Source organism: Phacochoerus africanus, chromosome 3 (genome assembly GCF_016906955.1).
Source record: "Phacochoerus africanus isolate WHEZ1 chromosome 3, ROS_Pafr_v1, whole genome shotgun sequence".
NCBI classification, from domain to species: domain Eukaryota; kingdom Metazoa; phylum Chordata; class Mammalia; order Artiodactyla; family Suidae; genus Phacochoerus; species Phacochoerus africanus.
In genome coordinates this window covers 97,454,221-97,474,395 of record NC_062546.1, presented here as the reverse complement: position 1 = coordinate 97,474,395, position 20,175 = coordinate 97,454,221, and the positions used below count along the sequence as shown (strand labels likewise).

General features: G+C 38.8%; 1 protein-coding gene across 1 annotated transcript in view; it reads left to right on the top strand.

Moving 5' to 3' along the window:
• The window catches only part of NIPA1 (NIPA magnesium transporter 1), a 44,112-nt gene that overhangs the window by 7,456 nt on the left and 16,481 nt on the right, over nt 1-20,175 (top strand). The window contains exon 2 of the mRNA XM_047772207.1: nt 19,626-19,673. Within this exon, the coding sequence (XP_047628163.1) occupies nt 19,626-19,673 (48 nt within the window). The remainder of the gene's footprint in view (nt 1-19,625; nt 19,674-20,175) is intronic.

The following is a 20,175-nucleotide window of genomic DNA, read 5'->3' as shown; positions in this document are numbered from 1 at the left end:
TATCATATGGTATTTTGTCTTTCTCGTTCTGACTTACTTCACTTAGTATGAAAGTCTCCACTTCCATCCATGTTGCTGCAAATGTGGCATTATTTTGTTCTTTTTTTATGGCTGGTAGTATTCCATTTTGTGTTTGTACCACATCTTCTTAATCCATTCATCTGTTGTTGGACATTTAAGTTGTTTCCATGTCTTGACTGTTGTGAATAGTGCTGCACTGACCATAGGGGTGCATGTATCTTTTTCAGTGAATGCTTTTTCTGGATATATGCCTAGGAGTAGGATTCCTGGATCAGATGGTAATTCTATATTTAGTTTTCTGAGGTACCTCCATACTGTTTTCTATAGTGGCTGTACCAGTTGACATTCCCACCAATAGTGTAGGAGGGTTCCTTTTTCTCCATACCCTCTTCAGCATTTGTTTTTGTAGACTTATTATTGATAGCCATTCTGACTGGTGTGAGGTGGTACCTCAATGCAGTTTTGTTTTGCATTTCTCTAATAATTAGTGATGTTGAGTATTTTTTCATGTGCCTGTTGGCCATCCCTATGTCTTCTTTGGAGAAATGTCTGTTTGGGTCTTCTGCCCATTTTTCAATTGGGTTGTTTGTTTTTTTGCTATTGAGTTGTATGAGTTGTTTGTATATTTTGGAGATTAAGCCCTTGGTTGCATCATTTGCAACTATTTTCCTCCATTTCATAGGTTGTCTTTTTGGGTTTTTTATGGTTTGCTTTGTTATGCAAAAGATTGGCAGCTTGGTTTATTTTTGTTTTTTATTACTACTGCTTTGGGAGATTGACCTAAGAAAACATTTGTACACTTGATGTCAGAGAATGTTTTGCTTATGTTCTCTTCTAGGAGTTTGATGGTGTCTTGTTTTATGTTTAAGTCTTTAAGCCATTTTCAGTTTATTTGCGTGTATGGTGTGTTCTAGTTTCATTGATTTACATGTACCTGTCCAGGTTTCCCAGTATCACTTGCTGAGGAGACTTTTTCCCATTTTATATTCATGCCTCCTTTGTTGAAGATTAATTGACCATAGGTGTCTGGGTTTATTTTTGGGTTCTCTATTCTCTTCCATTGGTCTGTATGTCTGTTTTGGTAACAATACCACACTGTCTTGATTACTGAGGCTTTGTAATATTTTCTGAAGTTTGTGAGAGTTACGCCTTTTGCTTGGTTTTTGTTCCTCAAGATTGCTTTGGCAATTCTGCGTCTTTTATGGTTCCATATAAATTTTTGGATTGTTTGTTGTATTTCTGTGAAAAATGCTGTGGGTAATTTGATAGGGATTGCATTGAATCTGGAGATTACTTAACAGTATTAATTCTTTCAATCCAGGAGCATGGAATATCTTTCCATGTCTTTAAATCCTCTTTAGTTTTCTCAGTTAGTGTTTTATAGTTCTCAGCATATAAGTCTTTCACCTCCTTGTTCAGGTTTATTCCTAGGTATTTAATTGTGGGGGGGGGTGCGATTTTTTTTTTTTTTTTGTCTTTTCTAGGGCCTCACCCGTGGCATATGGAAGTTCCCAGGCTAGGGGTCTAATCAGAGCTGTAGCCACCGGCCTACACCACAGCCACAGCAATGTGGGATCCGAGCCGCGTCTTCGACCTACACCACAGCTCACGGCAACGCCAGATCCCTAACCCACTGAGCGAGGCCAAGGATCGAACCCACAACCTCGTGGTTCCTAGTCAGATTCGCTAACCACTGCACCATGACGGGAACTCCCTGGGGGTGCAATTTTATTGTATTGTATTTGTAGTTAGAATTTTTTTATTTCTGCCCCCTCCCCTCTTTGTTCCTCCTCAGATCACAGACTCTTGTGTTTTCCTCTAGGAGTTTCATAGCTTTAGCTTTTACTTTTAGGTCTATAAGACATCTTGAGTTAATTTTTATGTATGATTGAGGTATAATCATACACAAAAGGTTTAATATTTTCCCTGCTGATAGCCAGTTCATTCAGCATCATTTGTTGTGGAGACTTCCTTACTGAGTTATGCATTCTTGGTAATCTGACTGTACATATATGGGTTTATTTCTGAACTCGGTCCTGTTTTATTATATATGTCTGCCCTTATGCCAGTAACACACTGTCTTGTTTATGTAGTTTTATAGTTAATCTTAAAATCAGATAGTATACGTCATTCAATTTTGTTTTTCTTTTTCAATATTGCCATACTGTTTCTTTAGGAAGATAAGTTCTGCATATCTAATAACCAACATACAAAAGAACTTCAAGTAGCAAGTCCATTCATAAGTTAATGGATACCATGTGCTCAAAATTAGTCTAATTAATGCCCTCAAATAGCTGTGTTTGTGTCAGAAAAGAAAATTTCTGTAGTTCCTTTTTTAAGAACTCTGTAAAAACTATGTAGCATCTTTTTACATATTTTTTAAAAGTCAGGGCATTAACTAATTAGTAAATGACATAATTAGTTGCTTTGTTCTTAGCAGCAACTTCTGTTGTTGCTGTTAGGAGCACACATGAGTAGAAGCAATTTTTTGGTGGTATAATCAGAAGGTAAATAAACTAGACGACTGTATTTTTGGGCTCTAAAGTCTTATTTTAGGGACATTTTTGATATGCAGTTACAACTAAATGGATGATTTTAAAAGCCACAAGTCCATGGTTGGACAGCTTCACTGCCAGTTGATATTATCATCCTGACAAGTCTCTTTTGTATTTGCACAACACTTCTTTGTCTTATAGTTCAGCTGTTATAAACAACCATTCAACTCTCAGCATCCAAAGTTTCCAATTTGAGGGGAAAAAATTCTAGACCTTTGCTATTGCTACCTTGCAACCCCCACCTAGGAGTGGAGTGGAGGAGACATGAGTGTAGTCAAATAAACAAATCTCCAATTCTGAGGCTCCTTGTTCTTGCTGAGGCCAGAGAACTTGAAGGGTCCCAGGCATCAGCTGGGAAGATGAGGAGCACAGATGTAGTCTTGAACAGGTGCCTCTCAAGGGTGTCAGGTGAGAACTTTAGGATTTTTAGGGACAGTGTTGAAGATGAAACTTTAGAGAAACCAAGTTTTTTTAGGACATGAGAAAATAATATCTATGACAAGGCTAAGGCTAACATGGAACACAAGCTCCTAGGGGTTCCTGGCTGCAGGAGGATAGAACCTGAGGCTGACAACTTACTTGGAAGGCTAGGCACAGGTGGGTGGGCAGTCCTTCAAGGCAGACCACGGGGATGCTGCTGGACCGGGATCCTTGGGAACCATGTGGAAGAACATCACTTTGATCTACAGTTAAGGGTGTGGAGCAAGTGTACAGACAGAAAATCTGACTTATTCAATGTCCATGGAAGCAAAAGGTTTTTGCCTAATATTGGCTTAAAAGGTGAGGGTGATTGCAATACCTTATGGATTTCAGCAACTATAAGTTCCTCCTGGGGAGTATGAGTGGGAGGACCCAAAACACTTGGAATTGACTTGTACCCTTTGACTACAGGAAGATAAAAAGCTTGTTATTTCCCCATCCCCTGGGTATCTGGTATCCCAGGTTCTTCCCCATTTTAGTAACAGAGTCCATTTCAAACCATCAAAAACATGTGCTGTGTAGTACTTAGTGGTGTGGGGAAAACTGTAACAGTGAAAGAGGAGTGCCTCACTGGTTCCCTTTGTGCTGGCTCTTGGCATCTCCAGACCAGCTTTCACTGCAGGAGGGTTGCCCACATTCCTGCTCCTGCTGTAGCAGTGATCCCATGACTCCATAAGCATTCTGACCAAATTATATTCATTCAGTAAAAGAAATGGACCCTTCCCTGCTCCCAACATAGACCCCTCAACTGAAAAAGATTGTGGCTGATCCCTCAATCTCAAAGTCCTTAAAATCTTTTGAATATCATATATAGACTTTTGAAAAGTTAAGTAAATTATTGTGTGCATCTGCTGTGAAAACAAACTTCAAGATCTAGCATGAAATATGTTCATTGTTTATAAAATAATAAACAAGCAAATTTACTTAGACACAAAAGATAGAAGCGGCCATGCTATAATGAAACAAAATAGACTTTGTTTTTCTGGGGCTGTGCCACAGCATATGGAAGTTCCCAGGCTAGGGGTCGAATCGGAGCTGCATAAGCTGGCCTATGCCACAGCCACAGGAATGGCAGACCTGAGTTGCATCTGCGACCTACACCACAGATCACGGCAACAGTGGATCCCTAACCCACTGAGTGGGGCCAGGGATTGAGCCCACGTCTTCATGAATACTACTCTGGTTCATTACCACTGAGCCATCATGAGAACTCTGGTGAAACAGAATAGACTTTAAGACAAAAATTATTACCAGAGACAAAGAATGACACTTTATAACCATGAAATGGTCCATCCATTGGGAAGATATAAAAATTATAAATATATATGCACCTCTCAACAGAATCCCAAAATGGAGCAAAACTTGACAGAAAAAAGGAATAGACAATTGAAAAACAATAGTTGGAGGAGTTCCCCTTGTGGCTAAGTGGGTTTCGAACCTGATTAGTTAGTATCCGTGAGGCTGCAGGTTTGATCTCTGAACTCACTCAGTAGGTTAAGAATCCAGCATTGCTGTAAGCTGTGGTGTAGATCACAGACATGGCTTGGATCTGGCATTGCTGTGGCTGTGGCATAGGTATGCATCGGCAGCTCCAGTTCAATCCCTAGTCCAGGAACTTCCATATGTTGCAGGTATGGCCCTAAAAAGCAAAAAAAAAAAAAAAAAATTAAAGTTAAAAAACCCCAAAGAAACAATAGCTGGAAATGTTAGCACCCTACTTTCAAAAATGGGTAGAAAAATGAGGCAGAAGATCAGCAAGGAAAATAGAAGACTTGAACAACACTATAAACCAACTGACATTAATATTTTAATTATTACAGTTGGATTCATGCCATTTACTCTTTGTTTTCTACATATATCATGTATTTTCTCTTCCTTCTACTCATTTATTGCTTTATTTGCATTAAGTGAATTTTTCTGGTGTAACATTTTAATTCCCTTAATTATTTTTCACCATATATTTTAGTTATTTGCTTCAGGACTAACCATTACATTTTAAATTACAGGATTACTTCAGACTTAATTCCAGTTAGATATAGAAATATTACTCCTATGTGGCTACATTATTTCTTCCTTTATTTTATTATTGTTATATATATTACATTTTTAGGTTACAAACCCAGTAGTACATTGTTGTAACTTATAATTAAGGTAATGTAAACTTTATAGAATTCATATTCTAAAGAAGCTTAGAAAAAAAAAGGAAAGCAAGTATAGATTTATAGTGTTTGTTACTACTTTCTTATTTACTATTTCTCATTCTCTTCATTTGTCCTGTGGATCAAGTTACCTGCAATTTACCATATCCTAGTCAATAAAACTTTTCTGACACACATGTCCTTTGTGCTAGTCTTGTCAAATATGTTACTATATGTTATATATAACATATATAGTGCTATATGTTATAGATTCAATAATACATAATATACATATTGGCACCTTTTCAAGTCAGGTAAAGTGAGAAAGGACAATAAGTTTTCATTTCCATTGTCTTTTATAATTATATGATTACCTTTATCACTACCCATGCGTTCGCGCATATGTGTGTGTGTTCAAATTACTATCTGGCGTCATTTGTTTTCAGCTGAAAGACTTTAATATTTATCGTAAGGCAGATTTGTTCTCAGTGAATTCTCTGCAATTTTACTTTTCTGGGAATTTTTTTGTTTTGCCTTCATATTTGAAAGATAGTTTTGCTGGATATAACATTCTTGGTTAACGGTTGTTTTTTTTCCCCCTTCAGAACTTTGAATATATTTTTCCACCGTTTTCTGGCCTCCACTATTTTGCTGAGAAGTCAGTTACTTGTCAGTTGTTTTTCTCTTGCTTCTTTCAAAATTTTTGTCTTTGAGCTTTTTTACCAAGATTGTTTGTTAATGTCTTTGTGCTTGACCTATTGGAGATTTTTCAGCTTCTTGGATGTGTAGATTTTTTAAAATCACATTTGGCATGTTTCAGCCATTTTTTTCCCTTGAGTATTTTTTCTGTTTAGATAATTACATTATATCTATTGATATTCTTTTTAAAAATTTTAAACATCACTGTATTTTTTTATTAGTCTCTTTTGTAGATGTCTCTTTACTGCACCAAAAATTTATGGGCTGGCTTTCAAAAAAAGATTGCTGGACCCCGGTCTGTAGTTTTCCATTCATAGTCCCCAGCCCTGGATCGAGAAATGTGCACCAGAAGGAACTGGACCAGGCTATGCACCTAGGGTCTGGCAACCCAGCAATTGTGATGCGTTCTGCGCACTTGATATCCAGTTGTCATCTGTCTGTTGATATTCTTAATAATATCCCACATTTCTCTGAGGCTCTGTTCATTTTCCTTTTTACTTCTTTCTGTGTTTTTCAGAATGTATAATCTTTATCAGTATGTTTCAAGTTCGATGATTCTTCTGCCAAGAAGTTCAGATCTGCTGTTGATTTTTTGTTCTTTTTTGGCCACTCTGCAGCATATGTAGTTCCCAGGCCAGGGATCAAATCCAAGCCAAAGTTGTGACCTATGCCACAGCTGCAGTAGTGCTGGATCTTTAACCCACTGCACCAGACAGCTGGGAATCAAACTCTTGACCCTGCCTCTGTAGAGATACTGACAATCCTGTTGTGCTACAGTGGGAACTTCTTATTCTTGTTACTGTACTTTTCAACCCCCAAATTTCCATTTGGCCTATACATGCACACACACACACACGGTTTATATATATATATAATTTCTATCTCTTTATACTGTTTGATAAGTTGTCATATCTTCCTTTTTTTTTTTTTTTTTTGGTCTTTTTAGGGCCACACCTGTGGAAGTTCCCAGGTTATAGGTCAAATCGGAGCTACAGCTGCTGGCTTACACCACAGCCACAGCAGTGCAGGATCTGAGCCACGTTTGTGACCTACACTACAGCTCACAGCAACGCCAGATCCTTAACCCACTGAATGAGGCCAGGGATTGAACCCAAATCCTCATGGATACTAGTCAGGTTGTTACCACTGAACCACGATGGAAACTTCTCCCCTTTTGCCCATTTTTGAATTATTTATATATATATATATATATATATATATATATATATATTTTTTTTTTTTTTTTGCTGTCTCATGATTTTTTTTGTTGATATCTGGGCATTTTAGGTAATACATGATAGCAACGCTGGTTGCAGATTCTCCTACCTCTGTCTCTCTGGATTGTTTGCTTGTTTGGTGACTTAGCTGGAGAACTTAGAGAAAGTGTATTTCCTCTGCAATGTGAAGCCTCTGATGTCACTCCGCAGAGAGTGTAACTTGGGTATTTGTACCTTTACCTGGGTATGACAGTGGTTTAGCTGGCAATCTTTGACTGTCTCTTACCCTGATTTCTTTATTGTCTGCTTCATTGGATATCGCACCCAGCTGTTAGGCTGTACTAATTACTGGCTGGTTGCTCTATTGTTTTCGACAATTCTCTAGTGCATTAATTGCTTTATGGTCTTACCCGGTTAAATTCTGACGTGTATTTGTTGAGAACAGTTATGGGTGGAGTTAGTAGCCTCTGATCTTCTCTGCTTGCTTCTCTAGATGTACAGCCTACTAGGGACAGGATGATCAGGGCCTGCCATGTCTGGGGTAGAATCTCCACCTTAAGAGTATGTGTTGTGTATAGGAAAGGAGCCTACCATCTGCTGGATGCATTAACCAGATATTTAGCCTTTTCAACAGTTGGAAGAAATTGCAGATGGTGGAGGCCTGCTCTCCTGGTGATTGAGCTGAGAGGGGGAAGGAGCCCCATCTTCTTGGTCACACCAGCCTGGAGTAGAGCTTTTGTCCAGCTGAGCTGCAGAGAGAAGGGGTGGGTCATGGCTCATGTGCTAAAGACTCTCACTGTCTTTACAGAGATTTTATAGATTTTCTTGAGTAAATATTTCTTCATTGCTGTGTGCTATACATTCCTGCATATGGCAATATTTCCTTCTCTTTTATAGCTGAGTAATAGTCCATTGTATGTATATACCACATTTTCTTTATCCATTCATCTGTCAGTAAATACTTAGGTTGCTTCCATGTCTTGGCTATTGTAAATAGTGTCACTATGAACATTGGGATACATATATCTTTTCAAATTAGAGTTTCCATCTTTTTCTGATACGTACCCATGAGTGGGATCATATGGTAGCTCTATTTTTAGTTTTTAAAGCAACCACCATACTGTTTTCCATTGTGATTGCACCAGTTTATATACCTACCAACAGTATAGGAGGGCTCCCTTTTCTCCACACTCTCCTCAGCATTTATTTTTTTAACTCAATGAATTTTATTATATAATAAACCTAATTTTAGAACATTTCAATTCCAAACCCCTAACCTATCCCTCAGCCCCCAACCTGTCTCCTTTAGTAACTGAAAGTTTTTGAAAGTCGGCGAGTCAGTTTCTGTTCTGCAAATAAGTTCATTGTATCCTTTTTTTAGATTCCACATATAAGTGATAGCATATGATGTTTTTGTCTCACTGTCTGTCAAACTTCACTTAGCATGATAATTTCTAGGTCCATCCATGTTGCTGCACATGCCATTACTTCATTCTTTTTATGGCTGAGCAGTATTCCATTGTGTATGTGTACCATATCTTTATCCACTCCTCTGCCAGACATTTAGGTTGCTTCCATGTCTTAGCCATTGTATATAGTGCTGCAGTGAACATTGGAGTACCTGTATTCTTTCAAGTCATGGTTTTCTCTGGATATGCCCAGAAGTGGGATTGCTGGGTCATGTTGTAATTCTGTTTTTAGTTTTCTGAGGAATCACCATACTGTTTTCCATACTGGTTGTACCAACTTACATTCCTACCAACAGTAGGAAGAGGGTTCCCTTTTCTCCAAACCCTCTCTAACATTTATAGTTCATAGACTTTTTGATGATAGCCATTCTGGCTGGTGTAAGGTGATACCTCATAGTAGTTTTTCATTTGCATTTCTCTAATAATTAGTGATGTTGAACATCTTTTCATGTGTTTCTTGGCCATCTGTGTGTCTTCTTTGGAGAGTTGTCTGTTTAGATCTTCTGCCGTTTTTTTTATGGTTTTGTTTTTTTTGTTTTTTTTTTTGTTTTTTTTTTTTTTTTTTGCTATTAAGCTGCAGGGTATGTTTATATATTTTGGGGATTGATCCCATGACAGTCGCTTCATTTGCAGATATTTTTTCCCATTCTGTGGATTGTCTTTTCATTTTGTTTAGGGTTTCCTTTACTCTGCAAAAACTTATAGGTTTAATTAAGTCCTATTTGTTTATTTTTGTTTGTATTGTCATTGTTCTAGGAGGTGGATCTGAGAAGATACTGCTATGGTTTATGTCAGAGAGTGTTTGGCCTATGTGTTCTTCTAAGTTTTATGGTATCTGGTCTTATATGTAGATCTTTAATCCACTTTGAGTTTATTTTTTTGTATGGTGTTAGGGAATATTCTAATTTCATTCTTTTCCATGTAGCTGTCCACTTTTCCCAGCACCACTCATTGAAGGGACTGTCTTTTTCTCCATTCTCTATTCTTGCCTCCTTTGTCATAGATTAGTTGCTTTTAGGTGCGTGGGTTTACTTCTGGGCTTTCTATCCTATTCCACTGATCTCTATTTCTGTTTTTGTGCCAGTACCCTACTGTTTTGATGACTGTAGGTAGTTTGTAGTATAGTCTGAAGTCAGGGAGCCTGATTCCTCCAGCTCCATTTTTCTTTCTCAGGATAGCTTTGGCTATTCTGGGTCTTCTGTGCTTCCAAACTAACTTGAAAATATTTTTGTTCTAGTTCTATGAAAAATGCCATTGGTAGTTTGATAAGGATTGAATTTAATCTGTAAATTGCCTTGGATAGTATAATCATTTTGACAATACTGACTCTTTCAATACAAGAACATGGTATGTCTTTCCATCTGTGTGTGTCATCTTTGATTTCTTTCATCAGCATCTTATAGTTTTCAGAGTATAGGTCTTTTGTCTTTTTAGGTAGGTTTATTCCTAGGTATTTTATTCTTTTTGATGTGATAGTAAATGGATGGTTTCCCTAATTTCTCTTTTTGATCTTTCATTGTTAGTATATAGAAATGCAGTCGATTGCTTTGTGTTAATTTCGTATCCTGCAACTTTATCAAATTCATTAATGAGCTCTAACAGTGTTTTGGTAGTGTCTTTAGGATTTCCTAGGTACAGTATTATATCATCTGCAAACAGTGGTAGTTTTACTTCTTCCTTTTCAATTTGGATTCCTTTTATTTCTTTTTCTTCTGTGATTGCCGTGGCTAAGACTTCCAAAACTATGTTGAATAGTAGTGACAAGAGCAGACATCCTTGTCTTGTTCCTTATCTAAGCGGGAATTTTTTCAGGTTTTCACCATTGAGAATGATGTTACTGTGGGTTTGTCATATATGGCCTTTGTTATGTTGAGGTGGGTTCCCTCCTTTCCCACTTCCTGGAGTTTTGTTGTGGTGTTTTGTTTGTTTGTTTGTTTGTTTTGTTTTTGTTTTTGTTCTTTTTGTGTGTGTGTGTGTCTTTTTGCTATTTCTTTGGGCCGCTCCTGCGGCATATGGAGGTTCCCAGGCTAGGGGTCGAATCGGAGCTGTAGCCACTGGCCTTCACCAGAGCCACAGCAACACAGGATCCAAGCCGCGTCTGCAACCTACACCACAGCTCACGGCAACGCCGGATCGTCAACCCACTGAGCAAGGACAGGGACCGAACCCACAACCTCATGGTTCCTAGTCGGATTCGTTAACCACTGCGCCATGACGGGAACTCTGTTTTTGTTCTTTTTTTAATCAGAAATGGATGTTGGATTTTGTCAAAAGCTTTTTCTGGATCTATCGAGAGGATTGTATGGTTTTTATTCTTCAGTCTTTTAGTGTGGTTTATCACATCGATTTGCAGATACTGAAAAATCCTTGCATCCCTGGGATAAATCCCACTTGATCATGGTGTACAGTCCTTTTAATATATTGCTGGATTTGGTTTGCTAGTATTTTGTTGCGGATGTTTACATTTATGTTCATCAGTGATATTGGCCTGAAATTTTCTTATTTTTATCTATCTGGTTTTGGTCTCAGGGTGATGGTGGCCTCATTTAATGAGTTTGGGAGTGGTTCTTCATCTGCAGTTTTTTGGAGTAGTTTCAGAAAGATAGGTGTTTGCTCTTCTCTACATTTTTAATAGAATTTGCCTATGAAGCCCCTCATTCAATAAAGATTGTTTGTTGAAAAGTGTTTTGTTTTGTTTTGTTTTTTGGTCTTTTCTAGGGCCACACCCTTGGCATATGAAGGTTCCCAGGCTAGGGGTTGAATCAGAGCTGTAGCCACTGGCCTATGCCAGAGCCACAGCAACGTGGGATCTGAGCCACATCTGCAACCTACACCACAGCTCATGGCAATGCCAGATCCTTAACCCACTGAGTAAGGCCAGAGATCGAACCCATAACCTCTTGGTTCCTAGTCAGATTCGTTAACCACTGAACCATGATGAGAAATCCTGTTGAAAGTTTTTTAATCACAGTTTCAATTTCAGTACATGTGATTAGTCCATTCATCTTTTCTATTTCAACTTGGTTTAGTCTCGGAAGATTGTATTTTCCTAAGAATTTGTCCATTTCTTCTAGGCTGTCCATTTTATTGGCATATAGTTGTATTTAGTAGTCTCTTATGATCCTTTGCATTTCTCTGATATATGTTTTGACTTCTCCTTTTTCATTTCTTATGTTATTGATTTGAGTCTCCTCTCTTTTTTTCTTGATGAGTCTGGCTAAGGGTTTGTAATTTTGTTGATCTTTTCAAAGAATCAGCTTTAATTTCAATGATCTTTTCTCTGGTTTTCTTCTTTTCTATTTCATTCATTTCTGCTCTGATCTTTATGATTTCTTTCCTTCTGTTAACTTTGAGTTTTGTCTGTTCTTTCTCTAGTTGCTTTAGGTATAAAGTTAGATTGTTTATTTGAGGTTTTTCTTATTTCCTAAAGTAGGCTTGTACTGCTATAAAATTCCATCTTAGAACTGCTTTTGCTGCAGCCCATAGGTCTTGGATTATTGTCTTTGTTGTCATTTGCTTCTAGATATTTTTAAATTTCCTCTTTGAGTTCTTCAGTGATCCATTGGTTGTTTAGTGGCATGTTGTTTAGTCTCTACGTGTTTGTGTTTTTTTGCAATTTTTTCTTACTGTTTTCCAGTCGTATAATGTTGTGGTCAGAAAAGATGCTTGATGTAATTTCAATTTTCTTAAAGTTTCCGAAGCTTGATTTGTGGCCCAGAATGTGATCTATCCTAAAAATGTTCCATGTTCACTTGAGAAGAATGTGTATTCTGCTGCTTTTGGATGGACTGTTTTGTAAATATTATGTCCATCTGGCCTAATGCAGTGTTTAAGGCCTGTGTTTCCTTGTTGATTTTCTGTCTGGGTGGTCTGTCCATTCTTGTAAATGGGGTGTTAAAGTCCCCCACTATTATTGTGTTATTGAATTTCTTCTTTTAAGGTTGTGAGCAGTTGCCTTTTATATTGAGGTGATTCTGTGTTGGGTGCATATGTATTTATAATTTGTTATGTCTTCTTTGGCTTGAGCCTTTGATCATTATGTAATGTCCTTCTTTGTTTCTTATAATATTCTTTATTTTCAGGTCAGTTTTGTCTATATGTGAGTATTGCTACTCCAGCTTTCTTTTGACTTCTGTTTGCGTGGAATATTTTCTTCCATCCATTCATTTTCAATTTGTATGTGTCCCTAGAACTGAAGTGGGTCTCTTGAAGACAAAATATTTATGGGTCTTGGTTTTGCATCCATTTAGTCAGTCTGTGTCTTTTGGTTAGTGCATTTAGTCTATTTACATTTAAGGTAATTATTGATATGTGTGTTCTTATTGCCATTTTACTAATTGTTTTGTATTTGGTTTTGTTAGTCTTTTTTTCTTCCCTTCTTGTCTTATGGTTTGATAACTATCTTTAGTATTGTGTTTGGATTACTTTTTCTTATTTGTGTATATCTATTGTAGTTTTGGTTTGCAGCTACCATGAAGTTTTGATATAGGAATATATATATATATACACATACAAGATTGCCTTAAATTGTTGGTCTCTTAATTGCAAATGCATCTCTAGTATCCTGCATTTGTACCCTTCTCCTCTCATGATTTCTTGTTTTATTAGCATATTTGTGTATGGATGGCTTCCTACTTTTACTATATGTATGCCTTTACTTGTGAGCCTTGTCATTTGTAATATTTTCATTTCTAGCTGTAGCCTTTTCCTTTCTACCTAGACAAGTTCCTTTAGTATTTGTTGTAAAGCTGGTTGAGTGGTGCTGAATTCTCTTAGCTTTTGATTGTCTGTAAAGCTTTTGATTTCTCCTTCAAATCTGAAGGAGAGCCTTGCTGGGTAGAATAATCTTGGTTGGAGGTTTCTTCCTTTCATCACTTTGAGTATATGGTGCCACTCCCTTCTGGCCTGCAGGATTTCTGCTGAAAAATCTGTCAGTAACCTTATCAGGGTTCCCTTGTATGTTACTGTTTCCTTTCCCTAGCTGCTTTCAATATTTTCTCTTTGTTTTTAATTTTGGTCAGTTTGATTCATGTGTATCTCGGGGTGTTCCTCCTTGGGTTTATCTTATATGGTACTTCTTGTGCTTCCTAAAGTTGAGTAAGTGATTCTTTTTCTTTTTTCTTTCTTTGCTTTTTTTTTTTTTTTTTTTGCTTTTGCTTTTGCTTTTTAGGGTGACACCTGTGGCATATGAAGATTCCCAGGCTAGGGTCTAATTGGAACTATAGCTGCCGACCTACACCACAGCCTCAGCAACACAGAATCTGAGCTACATCTGCAACCTATGCCACAGCTCACAGCAGCACCAGATGCCCAACCCACTGAGCGAGACCAGGGATCAGACTTGCAACCTCATGGTTTCTAGTTGGATTCGTTTCTGCTGCAACCTTGGTGGGAACGCCTGATTCCTTTTCTATATTAGGGAAGTTTTCAGCTATTATTTGTTCAAATATTTTCTCTGGCCTTTTGTCTCTCTCTCTTCTCCTTTTGGCACCCCTGTAATATGGATGTTGGTGAGTTTAACATTGTCCCAGAGTTCTCTTCAGCTGTCTTCATGTCTTTTCAATCTTTTTCCTCTTTTCTGTTTGGCATCAGTCATTTCCACCCATCTGTCTTCCATCTCGCTTATTCGTTCTTCTGCTTCCTGTGTTCTGCTGTTGGCTCCTTCTAGTGAATTTTTTATTTCAGTTAATTGTGTTTTGTATCTCTGCTTGCTTAACCTTCATATCTTCTATTTCTTTGCTCAGTGTTTCTTGCAGTTTATCAGTCTTTGCCTCCAGTTCATTTCCAAGATCTTGAATCATCTTTACTATCATTAGTCTAAAGTCTTTTTCATTGGAGGTTTCATTGGTAATCTTTAGATCCCTTAGCTGTTTTTTCTTTATTTTTTTCTTATTCCTTTATCTGAGTCATAATTATCTGCTTTTTCATTTTGTATATATTTTTGGTGTGGTCTCCTTTTAAAAAAAATTTTTTATTATAGTTGCTTTACAGTGTTCTGTCAATTTCTGCTGTACAGCAAAGTGACACAGTTATTTATATATATCTTTTTTTTCACATTAATCTCCATCATATTCCATCACAAGTGATCATATATAGTTCCCTGTGCTGTACAGCAGGATCTCATTGCTTATCCATTCCAGATCCAGTAATTTGCATCAACTAACCCCAAACTCCCAGTCTATCCTGCTCCCTCCCTCTCCTCTTTGGTAAACACAAGTCTGTTCTCCATGTCCATGAGTTTGTTTCTTTTCTGTATATAGGTTCATTTTTGCTGTATATTAGAGTCCAGATATAAATGATGTCATATGGTATTTGTCTTTCTTGTTCTGACTTACTTCACTTAGTATGAAAATCTCCAGTTCCATCCGTGTTGCTGCAAATGTGGCATTATTTTGTTCTTTTTATGGCTGAATGATATTCCATTGTGTATATGTACCACATCTTAATCCATTCATCTGTTGATGGACATTTAGTTTGTTTCCATGTTTTGGCTATTATTAATAGTGCTGCACTTAACATAGGCTGCATGTATCTTATTCAGTGAAAGTTTTTTCTGGATATAGAATATATAGCTTGGTCATATGGTTGTTCTATATTTAGTTTTCTGAGGTACCTCTATACTGTTTTTCATAGTGGTTGTTGGTCTTTTTGCAGACAGTAGGGTTGTAGCTTCTCTTGCTTCTGGTGTCTAACCACCTTACGGCTGAAGTTGGTACAGGGGCTTGCTGCAGGCTTCCTGATGGGAGGGTCTGGTGCCTGCCCACTGGTAAGTGGAGCTGATTCTTATACCTCTGCAGGGTGAGTCTTTGTCCCTGGGTGTGATTAGAGTTGGCTCTTTGTCTGGGTGGTCTTAAGGCAGCCTGTTGGCTGATGGGTGGGGCTATGTTCCAATTTATTATTTGGCCCAGGGCTTCTCAGCCCTGATGGGTGGGGCCACATTTTTCCAAAATGGCTACCTCTACAGGAATTCACACAGATGATTATTCCTGAGACCTTTGCCTCCAGTGTCCTTCCTCCCAACAAGCCAGAGTCACCCCCTGTTTTCCCAGGAGATCCTCCAAGAACCACAGGCAAGTCTGACTTACATTCCCATGGAGTCTCTGCTTTGCCCTGGGCCCCAGTGCACACAAAAGCCTGTGTGCACCTTTGAAGAGTGGAGTCTCCATTTCCCCCAGTCCTATGGAGCTCCTACACACAAGCCTGACTGGCCCTCAATGCCAAATGCTCGGGGAGGGGGGGGGGGGCCTCCTCCTCCCAATGCCAGATCCCCAGGTGTGGGAACCTGATGTGGGGCTCAGAACTCTCACTCCAGTGGGTGAGTCTCTGTGATACAGTTACTTTCCAATCTGTGGCTGCCCACCTGGTGAGTACAGTGTTGCTTATATTGCATTAATCGCCCCTCCCACCTTCTTCATGTGGCCTTCTCTTTGTCTTCTGGAGTAGGATATCTTTTTAGTAGTTTCCAGGTTATTTTGTTGAAGGGTGTTCAGCAGTTGGTTGTAATTTTGTTGTTATGAGAGGAGGTGAGCTCCAGTGCTTCTCTGCCATCTTAATCCCATCTCCTCTTCAGCATTTGTTATTTGTAGACTTTTTGATGATAGCTATTCTGATCAGTGTGAGGTGGTACCTCATTGTGGTTTTGTTTTGCATTTCTCTATTAGTGATGTTCAGAATCTTTTCATGTGCCTGTTAACCATTTGTATGTCCTCTTTGCAGAAATGTCTGTTTAAATATTCTGTCCATTTTTTGACTGGGTTGTTTGTTTTTTGACATTGAGTTGTATGAGCTGTTTGTATATTTTGACTATCAAGTCCCTATCAGTTGCTTCATTTGCAAATATTTCCTCCCATTCCGTAGGTTGTATTTTTGTTTTGTTGATATTTGCAGATATTTCCTCCCATTCCATAGGTTGTATTTTTGTTTTGTTGATGATTTCCTTTGTTGCGCAAAAGCTTTTAAGTTTTATTAGGTCTCATTTGTTTATTTTCACTTTTATTTCTTTGGCCTTGGGAGACTGCTCTGAGAAAATATTGCCGTGATTTATGTCAGAGAACGTTTTACCTATGTTCTCTTCTAGGAGTTTTATGGTGTCATTTCTTATATTTGGATCTTTAAACCATTTTCAGTGTATTTTTGTATATAGTATGAGTGAGTGTTCTAATTTCATTGATTTTTTTTTTGAGGCTGTCCAGCTTTTTGGACAGCAGTTACTGAAGAGCCTGTCTTTTCTTGATTGTATATTTTTGTTTCCCTTCTGGAAGGTTAATTGGCTGTAGGTGTATAGGTTTAGCTCTGGGCTCTCTCTCCTGTTCCATTTATCTATATGTCTGTTTTTGTGCCTTTACCATGCTGTCCTGATTACTGTAGCTTTGTAGTACAGTCTGAAGTCTGGGAGGGTTATGCCTCCTGTGTTGTCCTTTTTCTTCAGGATTGCTTTTTTTTTTTTTTTTAGATTCCACATAGAAGTACAACACATTCTCTAACATAGCTGCAGTGTGATTAGCACATTTGGGAAATTCAACAAAGATTCTGTAATAATAGTTGATAATTGTTCTGTAGTATTCACTGCAGGGCATTCTTAGGCTCAGCTATGCTTTCCGATGTATAGGACACTGGGCCACATTTATACTAGACACACTCTGAAGGACATGGGGCAGGAGCCACAGCCAGTGGCAAAGGTAGAGCATGGTTTAGGGGCCCAGAGGAAGAGTTGTATCAGATGGTGCTACAGCTGCTTAGCCTTACAAGCTTCATGCCCTCCAGTATAAAGTCAGAAAGACAAGAGTTCCCATTGTGGTTCAGTGGTTAATGAATCCTACTCGCATCCATGAGGACGCAGGTTAGATCCCTGGCCTTGCTCAGTGGGTTAAGGATCCAGCGTTGCTGTGAGCTGTCGTGTAGGTTGAAGAAGCGGCTTGGATCTGGCATTGCTCTGGCTCTGGTGTAGGCTGGTGGCTACAGCTCCAATTCAAGCCCTAGCCTGGGAACCTCTGTATGCCACAGGTATGGCCCTAAAAAGACAAAAGACGCAAAAAAAAAAAAAAGTCAGAGAGGCAGAGCTCCCAGGCCCACAGGAGACATGCTTATTCCCAGAGGTATGGCACGCAGGGGAGCCCAAGTGACAAGATCCAACAGGTGTTCACAGACCTCCACTCAGGTGCCATTTGCCCATCAGAGGTCATTTTTACTTTAAATGTTGTCCCTGACACATGGCTGTCAGCTTTGTAGAGCCAGAAAGTGCAATACAAGTCACATTCTTACACAAAAGGTGAAGGGGTTTTGTTACTCTGCTCTCTACAACAGTCCATATTGAGGTTTGCCAGTTGTCCCAGTACTGTCCTTTCTAGCAACCTTTTTTTTCATCTAGCATCATGTGTTGTGTTTAGTCACACCTCTTTAGTTTCCTTTCATCTGTGACAGTACCTTAGCTCTTGTCTTTTAGGACCTTGCCATCTTTGAAGAGTACAGGCCAGCTGGCGGATGGTCCCTTTCACGGTTTCCTTGTGATTACGTTCAGGAGATGCGCTCTGGCGGAGCACTGCAGGTGTGATGCTGTGCCCTCCTCAGTGCACCCTCAGGAGGCACAGGATGTTGGCTTGTCCCATTGCTGATGGTGGTATCTTTAACCATTTGGTTAAGATGATGTCTACCAGGGTCTTAGAGTACTTTTTCTCTTGTGATTAATAAAAAACTGGTAGAGGTGATTCATGGAGACTGCGTGACAGTCCTGTCTCTCAACAAAGTTTCATGTACTTATTTTACTCTCCATTGATGGTTTTTGTCTGACTCAGTTTTTATTGTAATATTGTCAAATGGTGCCATTTGAGCTTAACCATTCTTCCTACTCTGTCATTATTTATTGGTATCACAAATTTTTTTTTTTTCCCTGCCCATGGCATATGAAAGTTCTGTGGCCAGAGACTGAGCCTGGGCCACAGTGGTGACAATGCTGAATCCTTAACCCACTTAGCCACCAGGAAACTCTCTTGGTCTCATTTTTTTAAAAAGTACTGTTTAAATACCCGTAGCTGTGCTCCTCAATGAAGTAGGCTAGCTTCCTGTATCTTCATTATACCAAATTACTGAGACTTAAAACATCCAAATAGAATTAGGGTTTTTAGTCTGGAAGTGAGAAAAAAAAAATCCTCTTAGATTAGGAACGTTTTGACATACCTGACAAAGTGAGGGATGGTTGTGACAGGGAGGCCTGGACAGCTGCTCCCATCTCTGCCTGCCTGGGCAATCATGGCAACATAGGAGGGAGGTCCAGGAGGGTAAGAGGGAAAGCAGTTTATATAATGTCAGGTCACTGAGTGAATGAATCTAAGGATCTCTTTTCAACCATTTCCAAATGGTTGCAAAAAGAGCTGGGTCACAAAGGTTCTACATTATGAACATTGAGTAACTTGTTAAGTATATGCTAGTAAAATTATCATATAAATAGGTTTCAGTAAATGCATGAGGGGGTTGGACTTTGAAGGCTAAATATCTTTTTTTTTTTTTTTTTTTTTAGGGCTGCACCCACGGCATATGGAAGTTCCCAGGCTAGGGGTCAAATCCAAGCCACGTCTGCGACCTACACCAGAGCTCAAGGCAACACTGTATCCTTAACCCACTGAGCAAGGCCAGGGATCAAACCTGAGTCCTCATGGATACTAGTTGGGTTCGTTACCACTGAGCCATGACGGGAATTCCCCCAAATATCATTTGAAGTCAACATATAAAACATTACTCCAAAGAACATTTATGAGTCTAGATGACATGTTGAGCTACCCCCCCCCCCCCAAAAAAAAAAACCAAAACCAGTTAATAAAGATTTTATTTGTTTGGGTCAGCTTGTGTTGGTTGCAAGAAACATCTTTGCCACTTTTAGTGGTTTCTTTTATGCTGCATTTATAGGCTAATGATTCTTCACAGGATGAATAAACAGTATGGTACTCCTTGTTCTTTTCAATTTTAGTTTTCATTTAAAAACTTCTTTTAAGTATATAGCATGTAAACCTCTTGCTTCATACTTTCCTGATGTTTTATCTCATTGTTTTCTAGGTACCTCTTATTTAACAGACATTGTGTGGTGGGCAGGAACAATTGCAAGTAAGTACCCTGTATGGTGAAAAACTTAGTCTTCTTAAGTCATTTGACTGGCAAGGGTGGATGCAGGGAGTGGGATGAGCTTAGCTCATTCTTTGAAATGAGGACCAGGAGGATGGGAGGCAGTGGAAGGAGGTGGGAAAGGTTCCTGCTGCCTGTAGTAAGCCCTGAATTTGTCCAGGTCAGACTCTCCTGGGTCTAAGGAAAAAAATAGCTCCTGCTTCCTCATCTGTAGTAGGGCTGTGGGCATTTGGTGACCATTTGCTGAACACAATTGATTTTACAAAGGAGAGTTTCTTCACTCAACCTTAAGTACCAGATCAGAGGTCATGGGATATAGCATAAAAATGGTAACATTAGAATTTTAAACACATAAAGAAAAATTGTGTTAGATTTTTCAGAAATATCTTGAGGTCTATTTGTCACACATTGTCTTTTTTGTCTTTTTTAGGGCCACACCCACGGCATATGGAGGTTCCCAGGCTAGGGGTTGGACTGGAGCTGT